This window comes from Bombus pyrosoma, linkage group LG1 (genome assembly GCF_014825855.1).
Source record: "Bombus pyrosoma isolate SC7728 linkage group LG1, ASM1482585v1, whole genome shotgun sequence".
NCBI lineage: Eukaryota > Metazoa > Arthropoda > Insecta > Hymenoptera > Apidae > Bombus > Bombus pyrosoma.
In genome coordinates this window covers 3,968,958-3,986,424 of record NC_057770.1, presented here as the reverse complement: position 1 = coordinate 3,986,424, position 17,467 = coordinate 3,968,958, and the positions used below count along the sequence as shown (strand labels likewise).

Sequence of the window (17,467 nt, the reverse complement as noted above, 5' to 3'; positions counted from 1 at the left end):
CTCTTGACTGGCTTTTTCATCCGTTGATAAATCATGAGTTGTAACTTACTATTGTATTTACACGACTCTGATAATACGTCTATACGCATGTCGCGTAACTATTTATATCTACAAAGTTGTTGGAATAAAGTGTATATTGTAACTTGTTAATCCAGTGTTACAATTAGTTCAACCACTTTTATTATCCTAAACGAAATAGGGGATCGATCACTTCGTCGCGTCGGTTATATAATCGTAACGGGAATTTACGACTCCTGTTGGCGCGTTTCCTCGCGATCGCGTCTCTCCGCGAACGGTCGAACAATGATTATTTGCAAGTCGTTGCATTAGACACAATTGATCGATAATGTATATATATATAGTGTTAGTAATTTTTTAATAGTTTGGACTTTGCTATTCTGCTCACAAGAAGAGTCAAATAGTGTTAACATTATGGGTTGTAGGCTATATCGATACATCATGAAGGACAAGTAGATAACAAATAAGATCATTGTGTCCCAATTACGTTTATTGTAAATGTTAGCTAACATTACTGTCATTGTTCGGAAGCAGGAATATATTTATAAGATACAATACCTCTTAGTTTCAAAATTTTCAACTTTTTTTTTTGACTTTATATGAACATCGATTGAACAATCTCATTTTCAGTTTTAAATGTGTAAGTTACAAAGATATTGTATATAAATTGGAGTTATAATTATTGATATATTCAAAGCAAGTTACATCGAAAGCAATTTATAAACAATACACTAAGAGTTCGAAGGTGTATAAATTGAAATAAATAGTTAAATAAAAATAGGAATATGAATATAATAAAAAATTCATTTTTTAAGAAAGATCAGCTGTTCACTTTTATCATTACAGGGTAACTTAACATTTGTAGTAGAGAGCATCGTCAATGCAGAGGGCATTAACGCGATCTTTTGAAAGTCACCTGCCTGAATCGCTATGCCATTTTCGTATCATATGCGACGTTATCGATTCAGTGTGGAGGAAGACTACAGCGCCAGTGGAGCGTTTGTCGCAATCGATCTATTGTCTGTTGTTTAACAAAGTTTATTGGTATTGGCGAGAGGTTCATCATGTAAAGCTGTAACATATATTTTATACTTAATATCTGTTCGACCGTTCGCGGAAAGACGCGATCGCGAGGAGGCGCGCCAATGGGAGTTGTAAATTCCCGTTACGATTAGACAATCGACGCCACGAAATAATCGATCCCCTATTTCGTTTACGATAGTAGAGTTGGTTGAACTGATTATAACACCGAGGTAACAGGTTACAATGTGCACTTTATTCCAACAATTTGTAGACATAGGCAGTTACACTCAGTGCGTATTGATATAAGTTAAACAGATGACTGATTTAAGGATGAAAATTAATGAAGAGATGGTGACTGATCTAAGGACGATGAACCAGAGAAGTTCGATGACGATGCTGCCGCAGAGGAAAACTATTGCTGGGTGTTGGTCGCCTCACCATCGGTCGCTTGTGGATGGACATGACCGTTGAACATGGGGAAACTTTCCCATTTTTTATCTGATGGAGCAATAACCATAAGGAACGTCTCGACTTGGATATATTTAAAAATGGTTAAGGGTAAAATAAGTAAATTAGTTTTATTATAGTTCCTTAGGATTATTACGGTCTGATTAATTATATTTGCACGGCGAGTGGCCGTTTTGACCGAGGGATGCATTCTGATTCATGTAAAGAGTCACCGGATGGATCGGTGCAATATCGTTGCATTTTTATCTTTTTAATGATATTATTAAAATTTGTAATTATTATTCTATTAAATTATCTCAAAAGTTTCTTTATGTCATATATTTTATAAGGAAATAATAGTATTATAATATAGTATAGGAATTAATAATAACAAATAACTCTAATTACACTATATTAATATCCGGTTAAACTAAATTTCATCACTCGAACAGCTCGTTCTCATTCTCGTGTGCTTTGGTGAAAATCGGTCACGGATATTCTCGAGAAGATCCATTTGTTGATCGTTAAAAATGACGCGACACAGCCTTTCAGGGATTCAGGTATTTTCTTGTTTTCGTTAGCCTGATAAGTTACAGCTGGGTCGATTCAGCGAGGCGAAGGAAACCAAGGCGGGCAATAAAAACGAAAGATATGTTTTCGATAATCGCGATATATTCAGGAACTCGGTCACCGGATACAAGAGCGAACTGTTTCATGGGATAAATGCTCGTAACGTTTGAATTTCGCGCCCCAATCTTGCACATCGTGTCGATCGACAATTTAACTAGTTTCACGAATCTATAGCGAACTAGTCACGCGCCTCTATCGGACCGTACGCGCATCGCTTACGTGAGTTGACGCGTTTTCAAACGTTCATCTATAGAATATTGTTCATAGACTGCTTTTCACAAATATAAATAAACATCGAGGGAGCAAGCCACACTTGCGCGCGTTTCCCCGTAACAGTCGAATAACATTGAACAGAAAACGAGTCTGAACAGAGTTTATGTTTTAATTATAAATTTAACATAAAATCAGAAGAAATGATTTATTGCGCGTGCTTTTCAAAAACGGAGATTCGACCTAAAGCAATTTTGTCACCGAATGAAAAGGAAAACAGGGCAATTACTAATGGAAAAGATAGTACAGACATGATTTTAAGCTCGAAAGAACGAAGAAAGGGAACAGTTTTAAAAAGCAGAGATAATCGCGTGAGTCGTACGTTTGAGTGATGTTTTTCTGGCAAAAAGATGTCGCTTCATGTTCAACGTGGCGATAAAAATGTTGCTTCAAGAACGAATCTCGGATTAAAAGGAGGATCGTGTTTCACAATCGAGAGGAAAGCCATGTCCGGAGGAAGCGATCGCAAACAATAACAATCGTAAGTGAGATATGTGCCGTTTCGTATGCCAATTTGAATTATTGAAGATTAAAGGTTTGAGTAGAGAATCAAGAAAAAAATCAGAGCCAAAAATAAAGACCCGAAACAACTACAAATGGATAGGCGATTTCTGTAATTTAAAATACTGTGTCGCAAGAAATCTAGATTAGTCCAGCCGAATGTAATCTATGTACATAATGCGTTGCGACGTCTGTCTTCGGCCAATTTGCGCAAGAGGAGTGATTCTTGCTTTCTACGATTCTACAAATAAAAAGTAACTATTATAATCATGATTACAATTTATTCTTGCATATTAAATAAAACTGCATATACAGTTGCGTACAGTCATAACACCCTGCTAATCGTTGCTATTTTATGAATTCTTTCTTGTCCATTCAGCACGATCCACAAACTATTTAATTCTGTTGTTCCAATGAACGTAGTATTTATGGAAGTTTCGTCTATAATAATATCAAACAGCTCTATCGACTGATACGCAAACAATTTTTATCGATAAAGTCAATACCTTCGTTGTGTAAACTCCGAGACGAGTCACAGAAGACCTAGAATCGTTCAGCCGGTATAAATCCACGTACGTGGTGTATAGCGCAGTCTTTGATCGATTCGCGCGAAGAACATCGTTTTGGAATGGGATCGGTTAATAAACGAGCATGGCTTCAAAGAGAAAAGGATCGAGATCGGTTGAAATTGCAACTATTCGACCTTATAATTAAGGGACAAGGTTAGCCAGAAAAAGATCGGGTAAGCGAGTCTTTTCTTTCTCTTGTTTTGTTATGTTACGCTTTGACATTGTTTGGACTCATGGTTTGTTTTTCTGACAGAAGGAAAGCTTCGACTGACGCTTGTCGACGATTTGTCGCTACTGCTACCAAAAACAATATCTGTGAAGGTCAAGGTAGACACCTGTTAGGCGTTTTTTCAATCGGTTCAATCGAAACGAAGCTTGGTGTTAACGATCCGAAAATACGAAATTCCAGTTTTGGTAATTTTTACAGTTTTGTAATCTTTTAGTTTTCCTAAGATACAGAGTTGTACAAACCGGGAGCGGGTTCATTTACACGAGAAAATAAGTTGAAAATGCACTGTTAAATAAATGAAATTAACACTGCTTTTAGTGTACCCGATGTCAGCTGTACATCATGCAACAATCGAAGAAGCTGTTGGACGTCGTTATGGCAGATATATATATATGAATACAACGTTCACTTCTATAACAAAGTTAGCTAAAATTTGGGTCGTACTGAAGAAGCGAGGTAGTTTTCACAAAACACCAATCGTGAGCAAAGATAACTATATTTCATAACACTTTTTTTCTTACTCGTCGTTTTTTTCTTTCTGGGTTATTAGATCCATCGTACAGTTCTAAATGAAATTTTATTTAATATGTAAGAGTAAGTGGCAATCGTGATTATTATAGCTATTTTTTGTTCCGTATCGTAGGCAACCAGACGAACGCAGCAGACGACGCATTATGTACGTGAATTTTTTCGGCTGAACTGATCCAGATCTCCTGCGAAATGTTTTGAATAGCTGAAATTCACCAACCCAATCGTAGTTCTTTCTTTGAGTCTATTCCAATAACTCTGGTAGTTTTCTCGATTCTATACACGGATGAATTAATTTTTCATAACTCAATTTGAATTTCGAGCAGCTCGAATATTCAAACATACGGACGGCATACATCGTGGAAATATGTTTGGTCTCCAGACCAAAGCTTTAGTTTATTCATTCGTTTATTTATTATATTTACTTACGTGATTATTTCTTTGTATCATCCTGGCAAGAGATCAAAAGATGAAGATCGTTCAAATTAATAAATAAAAATGTCTGAAGGAAGTATCAGTTGCTATGCTATTTCATTGCAGCATTAAAAGAATAAAATCCCGTCTCTTAGAAATCCTCTCGCGACGAGGAACACGATTTGTCACGGTTAGTTTTGGTGCTATGCAACTCTAGCTTCGAGATAAACAGAAATACAGACGACGTGGATATATTTTTGCAATACCTAAGGACTATTACAAAGAAATTTTCCCCGTACTATCGAACTGTCGCAAAATCCTTCGTCTATTCTATTGTATCGGGGATAGAAGCATTGTACAAGTGGGGAAATACTTTGGAAATTACTCAAGGGTCAAATATAATCCGATTAGATGTCCTTAAAATTTTCTGCATGCTGTACCCTATTCCCCTTAACATCCACAGAAACATGAACTTGATGATGGTTTTGCTCTTCTCGTTGGCTGTAACTTGTCTGCATTATCGATAAATCGTGTTACGAGTTTGTGAGTCAGACTACGTGTACTTATATATATAATTAACAATTGACTTGAGAATACAAAGATGAGAGTAAAGAAGATCAAAATATTCACATCTTTATTCTTCAAATATATAAAATTACAATTTTATTTGAAACTAATTATACGATTCATTTCACTATTATTGTTTTTATATTGTATAATTCTTTCTGAAGTATCATAAAAATATAGAATTCTATACTTTGTTGCGACTATAGCATTATTTATAATTTCATATTAGACTTTAGTTTTTATTCAAACCAACTACTATAACGAATCGGTAATGTCGCATGCGACATGAAAATGGTATGGGAAGTTAGATGAGATGATCCCCAAAACATGGAAAACGAAAGAGCATTAAATGTCACGTCTATTCTGCACCTCGTCGGTGATGCAAGAGTTCTATCTTGTATACTCGTCTGTGGTAATATCATTCTCATCATTACCGACTATATCGCGCGCACACGAGTATGTAAGTACGTACATAGTGCCACACAGTTTTCCCTAAGAAAATAACAAATAAAACGCTCGAACTCACATTTCCATCGATCATATTTTCCCAATATCCGCACCAAAGTCTCAAAAATTGTTTCTCGAAAGTGACGAAAATTCCGAAGGCCAAGAAGCTTTCCAAGCCGATCCAAATCTTCCGAGAGAAAAGAAAATGAGGGAAGGAAGAGAAAGAAGAACAATTCTCGCGGTCTTACCTCAGCGCCGATAATAAAACGGAAGCTCGACGGAAAAAGCGGCCGACAGATAGTGGAGGAAGCAAGAGAGATAATCGTCATCGGGGGCATAAAGCGAGGTACAGGGACGAGGAAATGTAGAACAGGAACGTTAAGCGGAATCGCGCGAGCGGTAATCCCAAGCCGAAAGCTCGAACGACGCCAAAGTTAAATATAAATGTCGCGGTAAGCGGCTCCTGGACCGATGAACCAGCGGATCGACTAGTCTCTTCGTGATCTTCGTCGTGGACCGAACTACGAAAAATCGAACCTGATCGATCTCCGTCGATCACGCGCCATATTTTCCGCAACGATCCTCCTCGATTATTGCGGCTCAGTTCGTGTTGTTTCGAGACCTGAGATCGTGGAACGCGAGACTCGTGCCGAATGAGAGTTCGAGGAATCGAGATTTGAACGAAAATCGATCGAATATACACGTTCTGATATTATCGGAACCGTCGCGATTACCGTGTGCTTTTTGCCTACTTTGCAGATTTACAAACTTCGCATTGGATTTCGTTGATCGCTCGTGTCTGCGGTGCGACGTCTTTTCGGTATCGTTTTCATTTTTATTAATATTCCATTAATTGGTTTGCACGTTAAAGGAAAACTTAAGAGATTTCGTTGGGATCTTGGATTCAACGTTATCGGTTTTCTCGTCGAGAAGCTTGACGTAAAAGAGAACGATGATCTTCTTTCGCGCGTGCTAATTTAGTGAATTATTTCAAGAATTTCGCTACTCCTGTTCTTTTTGTAGTAAAACTTTCTTGCAAAGTATCATCACCTCAATTTCAAATTCTACGATCGAAACAGAAACACAGTCGTTCAACTAACGACAAAGAAGAATGGATTTATACGTAGAAAGAATGAGAAACTTTTCATTGATTAGTCGTAAGCTGAAGGTAATTGTAGATTTTTTCAAAACCAAACCGCACGAGTTCCGTCTAGATCGTCATCGTCAGCTCGCAACATTTAGAGTTTCACGTTAATCCTATTCTACGCGACACGATGGAAAGTTTCAAGGATTATCGTCGATCGAGGATAACCGGTACGAGCAACCTGTGTCAGGAGCATCGGTTCAGAACGAAAACTATTTCTGTTCGTTAATTCGGCAGTAATCTTATTTTTGGACGCAGCATCCGAGGTCCAGGATCCAGCAAGCTAACACTGTATTATAACTACGACGTGTTCCTTTAATTTTCGAACATCTTAGCCCGAATTTTCCTCCACGTATCTTCTTCGTCCGCGTTTATTCGCTTCGTCGTTTCAATGTCAACTTATCTATCGGATATACGTTTGATCTTTTATGTATTTCACGCGAATCGCGGATAAAATATCAGGCTCCCATCTTTCCTTGACATCATAACTCCGATGTGTATTTTTATCCAGTTTGAAGAAAGAATCCGTGTGCACCTAGCTATCGTACGTACCTACCTACCTATACAGTTTATCGTCGTCGAGTGGTAGGTTTTATAAATAGACCGTCAGTCGATTCCTCCAGCCTCAGTCGATGCTTTATTAAAATCGGTGGAACGAACTCGAACGTATGGTCGTCCGAACGAGCGTCGAACATCCCCCTTGTAATGGCGCTCGTGAACTTTAACAAGAACAAAATGGACGTGTGTCTTTGACCAGGCGCGTTTATTTCTTTTCAGGGAAAACTCGCCGCGTTTGATAAATTCCCTTGCTGCTCTCGTTCGCATTTGTTTTCACAACGTCGAAAATGGATCCGCTTTTGAAGTAATGCGTGCACCGGCGTAAAAAGAAGCCAGTGTCAAAAGCAGATAGCTAGAATTCTCGAAATTAGGTCACGACCATCGTTCCTTTAAGTAGAAAATCTCGAAACGTTTCTACTGATCGAAACGTGTATCCGATTAGCGTGTACTGATTTTTCATTTCTCTCGTTTTAATGTAAAGATAATTTATGCATGGAACGCGACCGTTGGATAGTCGTTTTTCTTTGATAAATGCAAACTTAGAATAACACGAGGCGCCATTCCTAACCATGGCGCCATGCACCATGTGTCACGACAAAGCTAATTGTAGGTGTTAATATTCGCGTCACTTTCCCAAATATCTGACGCAGTCGTTGCAAATATACTTGCCTTGTCGTACACGTCTGTGGCCAGTGCTCGAATCGTTTTAAAATAGATTTCTGATTATATTTAGTCGGCCTACACTCGATATCCAGCCAAAAACCTTTAGACCTTCGACCCGTACAGCCACGCTACTCTAACTTCCTTATATTTCGATAATTGACCGACATACGTCTGTGATACTCGTTCGTGTCATACGTATCGTTCAGGAACCCGTAAACGGCCTTCGTTCTTCCTTTACAGATTTTTAACAACGAAGAGATTGTTACAAATATTTAGGTAAATTTGCATCTTTTACCTCGTAAAGACTTTTCATAAAAAGGGTGTTTGATCTTAGGGTCGTTTGATAAGACGAAGAAGAATTTTCTCCTGTTGAACGGACGCAAAATTACATCGACGGGAAGATAGAACAAAATGGGGACGATAATAGTGTCTCGTTTAATTTCATTGTTTCTACTTCGCGACCCTTTACATTGTGTAATGCCACGCATGGCGCCGCAAGCTGTCTATTACACATTTTTCACGCGCTAACGTGCAGAAGTCAGCGGGTAGGCAGACAATCGAAGCACCTATTTCGAGAGACTTTTGGACGATTGCCCATTCTAATCTGCCTACTCACTGCCACTAGGCGACCCAGAGCTCGTTACACGTCCAAGACACTCCAACTTCCATACGATATCTCTTTAATTCTAATCGATATATCGACAGGGTTTGATACATTTTGAAAATATTTTACAGAATTTTTTATAAATTTTATGTATCCTATATCATGTACTAGATGTTGCGTTCTTTCATAGTTTACTATTCTTTGGCTTGAAATAAAATTATGATTCATTTCCTACGAATCGGAGTACTCTTTAAATATTATGTAAAACCATCAGCTATTCTACAGGAAATTCACCATAAATTGTAATTAAGAGAGAACTCGTTAATAGACTGCGGATACTTACGCAAATGTATATTTTTACACGTAAACGCAGATCGAAAATTTCCAGTCATTTTCTCAATTTTACTATCAATTTGAAATTTTGAAATTAATTAGCGATCTTCTTTACGTCGATAGATTTTTAACGAAAGAGCTTTCTCACGTAACAGTAGTAGTTGGGTTGTCCGAAAAGTTTCTTTCGTTTTGGAAGGAAATAATAGACGCACGATACTCTCTGTTTTATATTAGTTTATCGAATTATGCACGAACATAATAATAGAAATTGAACGAAATGGATCGTACCTAATTCGATAAAATAATATAAAACAGAAATTATTGTTTATCTATTGTTTATCTTCTTATGAAACGAAAGAAACTTGTCGGACGGCCTAATATAAAAATGACATCTTTCTAAATTCGTAGATTTCATAGCGGTTCGAAGCGAAAGCCAAGTAAAAGCTTGTCTCATCCGCTTAATTTGACAACTAGCACTTTGCTTTTCATACTTTTTATATTTTTGCATATGACGCACATGCTCGGTTTACTCATCCACGAAACATTGTACCACTTTACAGCGATGCTAGGTGATCGAAGCGCGACACGTGGAGCTTCGAAATAGCCAGAGATGTCGCAGCCGCCGTCGAAATCCCATGGAAAACCCGGACCAGGGGGTAGCTGGACACCCAGACCGAACGTGTCTGGCCAGTACAGACCTCCTTCTCCTTACAGTCCCACGGGCTCGCCGCATCCTCAGCGAGCTCGAGGACCACCTACTCCGGTTCATCATGCTCATCCTACGTCGCCCTTGACGTATACTGGAATGAGGCACCCGATGAGCCCAGTGCCGATTGGAATGCCGATTTCTCCTGGAATGTCGCCTGTTTTTGGATCGCCCACAGGATACATACAGTGCCCTAGACCCAGGTGGCCGTCACCGATTCCAGTAGGAAGTCAAGCACCTAGGCCTTTTATACCGATGCAGGTACGTTGTTCTTCGAAGCGATGGCGATAATAGTTTTCCGTATCAAAATCGGTAATTAGAAATCGTTCATGAAATTTACTAACATTAAAAAGTTTAAATGAAAATTGATTCTCGAGGAATTGAGAATTGATAATGGGATTTATCGATGCTGAGAATTTTAGATTGGAACCGATTTTTGGGATATCGTTAGTGGGATTTATTGTGTGAAATTGATCTTCACTGAGTGCTTACTGGGAATTGATAATAGAGTTTATTTCGTGGCACTGAGAATTTGGATGGAAATTGGAATTATGGAATCGATCGTGTAGTATAGAAGATTTTAGGTGGAATTTAATTCTTGAAAAATTAGTAAGAACAAAATGTAGCAAATCCATGAATTTTTCATTAAGCTGGTCGACTGATAATACGTAATACCGAATGGTAATGAAATATAATTTCCTTCAGGCATTCAAAATGTTTAGAATCGATCTTGAATTTAGGGTGTAACAGGGGAAATACTGTTCTTAGTATTTTCGGCACTCTCGGTAGTATTCTGGTTAAATAACATGCTCTGAGGTAATGTTGAGTAACGTACAATCGAGAACAATCGTCGAAACGTGAGATTCCGTGGAAAGTAAAGCAGTGAGATTTACTGTATTCTTGGATCCATTAGTCATTGGGATAGGCAGTACCGATCAGTTAACATATAGATAGCTGCTAACCGGCTAGTTCTAAACACAGGCTACCGTACGAAATTGTCGGCGAAACAGGAAACGTTGCATGTTAAATCATACTGACAGCACGAAACACGTGTCAACTTCCTCCAGAAGGCATTTCTCGAGGGATCTCAGTCTCGAGAATAGATGTTCCTTCGTGACAGGTGAAATGACTTTTCTAACTCGTCGTTTGATTTTACAATTTTATCAACTTTTCTAATTCATTTAACAAATAAAATTGCACAAGTTTCAAGCGGTTGGTTGGTAGGTTAATTTTCAACGTGTATTTAAACATTATTAAACAACATTGTTGCAAAACAAAATTGCAACGTGTATCGTTTAAATTTTCATCGTAGACTCGGATAAAAGAGTTGAAAAAAATGCGATCTTTGCTATTTTTTTCGCGATTCCAACCAATTGCAATTCTCTCAAATTTCGTTTACGCGTCATCTAGTAAATTAATTCTTGTGACTCCTCAATAAAAAAAAAAAAAATCTAATCGTTCGGTACAATTTTAAATAGATTATTTTGTTCTACAAGGTGTCCGAATATATATATATATATACACATTAACGATTGTAGTTGCTGGATTTTTTAAATGTGTATCACCATTTGTTTTCCTACATTACGAATGCTTCTCAAAGAAACATCCAGGCGTATCGAAGAAGATCCGGGCTGCTTCACAGTGAAAATTCGCCACGTGTACCGTTCGTTTTTCACGCCCACGCGAACGCTCGTCTGACTGGCCGAGGCAACACGACGAAATAGGAACACCTAAATAAAATGTAGGCCGCGGCGGGTTCCAACGACCGGTTTTCTCAAACGCGCGCCAGGTGTGAATGCACCGTTAAATGGCAGAATACAATTTTTCGATAAAGGTTCGCGAACCTTGTTGTGCATCCCGTTATTGTTTGTTTCGCTGTTTCTCACGTTCGAGTAGAGAGGATGAGCAGGGAAGATGAATATGGATCGTGTGGTAATATATGGAAATGGAAGATGATAAAATAACGAGATACGTGACTTATAATTTAAATTAGACACTAGAAGAAAAGATGGTTATTTAAAAGTAATACGTATGGAAATATGTACAGTAGATGTACGGCACAACGTTTTGTGAAATAATTATGTGGTAATTTATTCGAGGTGGAAAATAATTTTTTCTGAATTCCTCTATTATTTTCTTATCGACCGAAGAAGAAGGAAAGGGAAAAGAAATGGAAAAGAATAAAAGATGAGGGGAAGAATGGCAAGGGATAGGAAAAGACGAGAAAGTATCAGGAAACTACCCTCGAATTTTTATACTTTTAATCTTCCTCTCATTTTGGCAATTTGTAACGTTGTCAGGAAAATGTTTTATATAAAATTGGAACATCTGTTATACAAAACTTTGTTATATTTTATTAGCAGTATTAGTAATGAAGCAACGTACATATATTTCTCTCTTCTCATTTTTTCGTGCGTTTTAACAGAGTTCGTTGGAAAGTGGCGCAACACCGCCCTTGGTCAGTGGACCAGCAGAATACATGATTGGAACGTACAGACCCGGCGAATACGAGTATGTTGGAGTGCCATTGGATCACTCGCAAACGGAAGAGGAGTCCAGCGGACCCAGTACCGCGGAGATAATAGCTAACCAAAGTCAAGATTACGTGGATGAGAAGCTTGCCGAGTATCAGGCTACGATACAACAGCTTCAAAGTGAGTATTTCTTAGCAACAGTGTACATATTTGCACGTTTTTATGCGGTTCTTAAAATGATAATTCCTGACGATGGCAAATTTATCTCTTCTCTTACTCGATAAGTTTAAGATAATAATTAAAAATAATAAATTACAAGTAATAATTCGTATTAATCGCATAGCTGTGTGTTGACCAATGAATTTTTGAAGAATTATGGCGTGTGAAGTTTTCCATTGGACGAGACAGTTTTTATAAAAATTTTATCAAAATTAACTTTCCTACAAAATATACGAGCGCTAGATTAAGATTAAATGCTTCGCGACACGTCGACGAAAATTCGTTTTTATTGGCAGCTATCTCTAAGAAACGTTACTTCTGTGCAACGTAGCGTTCAAGATAGACATTGACAATGATCTAACGAAAAACCGATGTTCCAATGCTGTTAAGGGATATTTTTGGCAAGCACGAAATCAATGAACGTTCCATTGCCAATTGAGAAACTTTATGGATTATTTACTAGCCTTGAGAAACGCTCGTGGAAAGTGAAATCTATAAAGTTGATTAAGAATTATTGATAATCCACGTTTCCTATGATTTTCTCTCATCGCAAATGATATTTATATTGCGGTATAAAGAACTTGTTATTGCGGATCACGCGAAAAACGTGCGGTTCTACGTGCAAATACAATAATTATCAGAAAACCGCTAATTCACTCGAACAATTCCAGTGTTTATTATTGCATGTTGCGCAAATGGAGTCGCGTATTCCACCATACGATGCACTATCCTTTTGTGGCTTGTTTCGTCGGATAAGTGCGTGGAACGAGTAAGCCGTACGTTCTACGAAGTTGGAAATATTCGTTTACACGTGTTATCATTTTTCGTCTGTCCCTAAAACGATTCTAAACTCGAAACACGATGGATACTTTGCCAACGTTTACGAAAGATGCATAAAATTTATGCGCGCGTTGAATATATGAATTTAATGAGTTTCTAAGAAATGTTCGAATAATCACCGCTTAGTTATATCATCGACTGTATCGTTTTTAACGAAGCCACGTCTGGTGTCTGGCAATCGATTAAGTTGAGTTAGTTAAGTTTACCGCACTGCGGTGTGAAAGAAATCGAAATAACAGATTAATAAAACACTGAAATAGCAAAATACTGGGATATTGAATGTCGGAGAAATCGACCAGCGAATTCAAAATCATCTCAAGAGTCAGCAAGTTTCCACAAAATCTCAACATCGAAATATCACAAATTATTATAATTATTATAAGCTATCGATCTTAGATGAGTTCTGAGATTCGCAAGTTGCCGGAATATTATGAGTACTTCGCAATAAAAATTGCACTGGAACATTAAAAAAAACTCAGTTTTAATCTTCTCGAACATGAAACTATTTTTTAGCTCGCTTATTTCGAACCATGTGCCGGACCTACCGCAAAAAATTGGCAAGAATGCAATTTGCATATGAATCGGTTTGCGTACAAACTCTTTTGGAACAGACTAGATTCATGAAATTCATCGTGCAAAGGTTATGGATTAGTCTTTATTGATCGTTCACGCACAGGTGCCCCTGTATGCGTGTGATCTGCATACTTCTATGTTGAACCGTGTAGGAGGAATAGACGACGATGTCCAGCCTATTTATAAGTGTGACGAAGCACCTGCCGCGGGTCGTTCATGATCGCCACTACTGACATTTTTCTGTCTCGAAATTCAGAACAATCGGGAAATTCCAAAAATCTATCATTTAGCAAATGGTAAATGTCACCATAGAGGAGCACTCTGGATGCTTTCGTCGGAAACATTTGTTTCAGTACACTTTGATGATTTGTGAATGAAATCTACACTCTCGTCTTATGTTGGCACGCGATGTTTGGACGGTATTACGTAGCAGTGACGCATTGTATCGGTCTGTTTATCAATTTATTTCAGTTTGGGTCGGTTTATTTCGCAATACGTTTACGTTGGTTGAGCAGTGAGTTAATTTTTAATCCTAGCTTTGAATTCTTTTTAATTTATCCAAGTTTCGCACCAGCATAGATTTCTGGTTCCTAAGCGTAGATTTTAATTTTTAGACGATATTTTCTTGTCATAAGAAAGTTTACGATTCTGTTAAATTTTGTATGTTTACCTGTATAGCGGACTATTTTATTCGATTTTATGTACACTAGCGGGTAAGAGCAACGATTTGTGGAAAGATTTCCGCAGTAACTTACACTCTGTCAGAGTAATTTCTTCTGGAGCGACCTGTAGTAGGCCATGTCATAGTATTCGTAGCCATATGTTTAAACGAAGCATATGCGTGGTCTCCTAATTTGTATTCCGACTTGCGTCTAGTTCGTCCATTAGTCAGCGTAGCTATTTTTGTGACAACCTGCGGAACGAAGAAAGTTTATCAACGATATGTTCTTTATGTTTACATGTACGCGTTCTCGTATCAAACAGATGTTTGTTTGTTACTGATAAAACGATATAATCTGCCAATACTTGTTGAGAAAGTGTTTGATACACAATTAAATAGTAATCGCGAACAACCCTAGTAATTACAGACACGTGTTTTGAAAAAATATTCCTCAAATTAAATTCTTTATTAATACATTGTTTAACAATTGTTTTATAATAAATAAAAACGTTCCGGCTTAACGTAGCCTGTATAACGACTTAAGATATCAAGTACCGATATTCTCGATATTACTTGGCGATAAGCACGTATTTCAGGCAACGATTAAGCTCAATAGTTTAAACACGAGAAACAATTCCAACATCGAGGAAAGAATGAATAATATTGAACAATTTGGAGCGCAAGTATGTGACAGAATTTAAATTTTCACAGCGTCTGCGTCGTATCGAATGGATATAATTGAGATAAAAAAAGACGAGGATCGTGCAAACATGTGTCATGAAACGAATCGAAACGATACGACAAGCTTGTAAAGCATCAGCCAGAGACTGCGATTCCTGCTGTTTTGTTTATTAGTTACGATTATCACGTGCGTTACGCAACAATGACATGGGGATAACGCGTCAGTGTTTCGTAGAACAGTATGAACTATCGATAAGACGCGTACTACATTTCTTACGACATTCTACCAACGATATCGCTCGTTCTTTATGCGGTTTTGTCAAGCGAGCTAGTTCCATGACCAGCTAAATTCTCTGAAATCCTACGAATTCTTACGTCGTTTTCTATATATAAACTTTACGACACGTTCATTTTATATCAGTAGATATCATAGATATAATTGTTAGGATTAATAGAGACACGAAAGAGAAACCGGTTCGAATCGGATTATCGATAAAACATGTTATTCTCGGTTATAGCGATGTATGTCCTCGAATATTTATTACGTTTCTGATTTCTCTTCTTGCAAGATTTTGATATGGATCGATGATGCTCTTGAAATAATTAGCATCGCGTAGGCGACACCGGCGATTTCCTTCGGAAAAACGTGACTCTCTCTCGTCGCCAGTAATTCAGCTTCGCTCGTTTATCTGAAAATAAAAAAGGAGTCAATGTAAATTGTCTGTCGCACGCCTCGTCACCGAAGGAAATAGAATCGTGGACCTCTTGTTGCGATTCGTTAATAGCATCGGAGTGCTGCTTCAATGTTTCGCGAACGACACTCACCGATAGTCCATTGCAAAAGTGCCAACAGCTTCTTGGCAAGTGACAGCACGTACAAAGCATCCGCTCATTATCGATGACCATTAAACCATTTAATTAAACTATTCGTTGACACGGCGTATCTAAATAATTTAGGTCTTCTTATTAGATTAATTACAAACCTCTTTCCATTCATCGACGGTAAGAACCGAGTGCTTGAAATGAGGAACCTTTTTTTCATAAAAATTGTAACTAGGTTTTTGTAAGAATATACGTGTAATTAAAATCTCTTTATGCCTCGAGGGACAACCACTCTCTTCCGTAAGTTCCCACGGTTACGTCACTTGTCCTTCTTCTCTCTTCATCGTCATACCAATCAAAGATTAAACGTATACCTAGTCTTGTTGTAAATTCTGTTACAAAGTGTTAAAAGCTTTCTGAGAGGAGGAGTAGCTGTCAACGTTGTGAATGGCAATTGTTTCGAAACAGTGGAACCATTGTTTCAAAATACCAAGTGATGGAACTTAGTCCGATTTTGTACAGTGTAGAATGTGGAAGAAAATTGTGTCGTTACCTTGCGTAAATTTGTCTTATATCACTTTTATTGTAAATTTAAATTTGTCTTTTATCCTCTGAAATTTATAATGTAAATATTCTACACTTTAAAATGTTTCAAAGTTTTCTCGTTAAAAGTATTTTACTTCATCATCGACTAACTTTACAAATTCTTTCAACGTATCTATTAAAATAATCATAAACGAACGTTATTAGCAGCATACGTATAAAACGATATTTCACTTTGTCTCATCTTCTTTTTGCTATTATTAGAATATTACAAATATATTAAAAATATTGCTTAATTAGAGATAATTTCTTAACAACCGTCCAATACATTTACAAGGAAACTTATCAGACAGGACTAGGTCGAATCCCTAACGCAGAAACTTCCTCTTCGTACCTCAAATCACTCGACTTTGTTTCCCACTCTGAGACCCATCGCAATTCCCAGCGGTCGCAGTTTTCTCAAGGGGCTCGCCCGATACAAAAATCGAAAAACGTATGCCAATGCGTATCACACGCGGAATACCGAGGATACCAGGACTCTGTCAAAGAATACGTTCAAACGGTGGCGCGAGAAGTGACATTTAACTGGCTGCGGAGGAGAAGGACGCAGGATAAAAGCATCGATCGACGTTGGCATCAGGAAGGTTAGACGAGAGAGGGCGAACAACGCGAGAGAGGAAAGGAGGAAGAGGAAGAGAAGTCGGTAGGGCGTCGACGACGACGCGTCGGTTTGTGGCGCATGGGTTCGTGGCATCGTCATGGACCTCGTCATCGTGCGCGATCTCCTCCTCTGGTGGACGTCGCGGCCGTGGCGTCGGTAGAGTCGGTGGTCGTGGTGGATGTCCTCGTGAGCGTGCAATGCGGAACGTAGGCAGGGAGAATGTTACGACTGGGGGTATAGGAGGGCACGGAGGGCACACAGCACGACGAAACGAGGTGGGGACCCGGCGAGAGGTCGGGACCAGCGAGAGGCACCAATATCGAACCGGCGGCCGTGGTGCGC

The 17,467-nt window shown here is 38.3% G+C and overlaps 1 protein-coding gene, 1 long non-coding RNA gene and 1 pseudogene across 2 annotated transcripts; 2 read left to right on the top strand and 1 right to left on the bottom strand.

Moving 5' to 3' along the window:
- The first annotated feature begins 982 nt into the window (after window positions 1-982).
- LOC122567984 lies at window positions 983-4,180 on the top strand (annotated as a pseudogene).
- A 1,348-nt stretch (window positions 4,181-5,528) lies between these two features.
- On the top strand, window positions 5,529-12,436 carry LOC122571628 (proline-rich protein 2-like). Its single transcript, XM_043735639.1, has 3 exons — window positions 5,529-6,463; window positions 9,506-9,912; window positions 12,077-12,436. Exons 2-3 carry the CDS (start codon window positions 9,556-9,558, stop codon window positions 12,407-12,409), a joined length of 690 nt encoding a protein of 229 aa, XP_043591574.1. The 5' UTR covers window positions 5,529-6,463; window positions 9,506-9,555; the 3' UTR covers window positions 12,410-12,436.
- A 1,770-nt stretch (window positions 12,437-14,206) lies between these two features.
- LOC122571729 lies at window positions 14,207-17,273 on the bottom strand. Its single transcript, XR_006318202.1, has 4 exons — window positions 15,925-17,273; window positions 15,645-15,788; window positions 14,428-14,670; window positions 14,207-14,347 (listed from the first exon to the last, which is right to left on the bottom strand). It is a non-coding gene; the product is annotated as an uncharacterized LOC122571729 (long non-coding RNA).
- Between the last annotated feature and the right edge of the window lie 194 nt (window positions 17,274-17,467).

Excerpts from the sequence above, each read along its gene's own strand:
- LOC122571628 (XM_043735639.1), top strand. The coding sequence starts at position 9,556 with ATGTCGCAGCCGCCGTCGAAATCCCATGGAAAACCCGGACCAGGGGGT. Across the intron at positions 9,913-12,076 it reads GGCCTTTTATACCGATGCAG|AGTTCGTTGGAAAGTGGCGC; the intron begins GTACGTTGTTCT and ends GCGTTTTAACAG.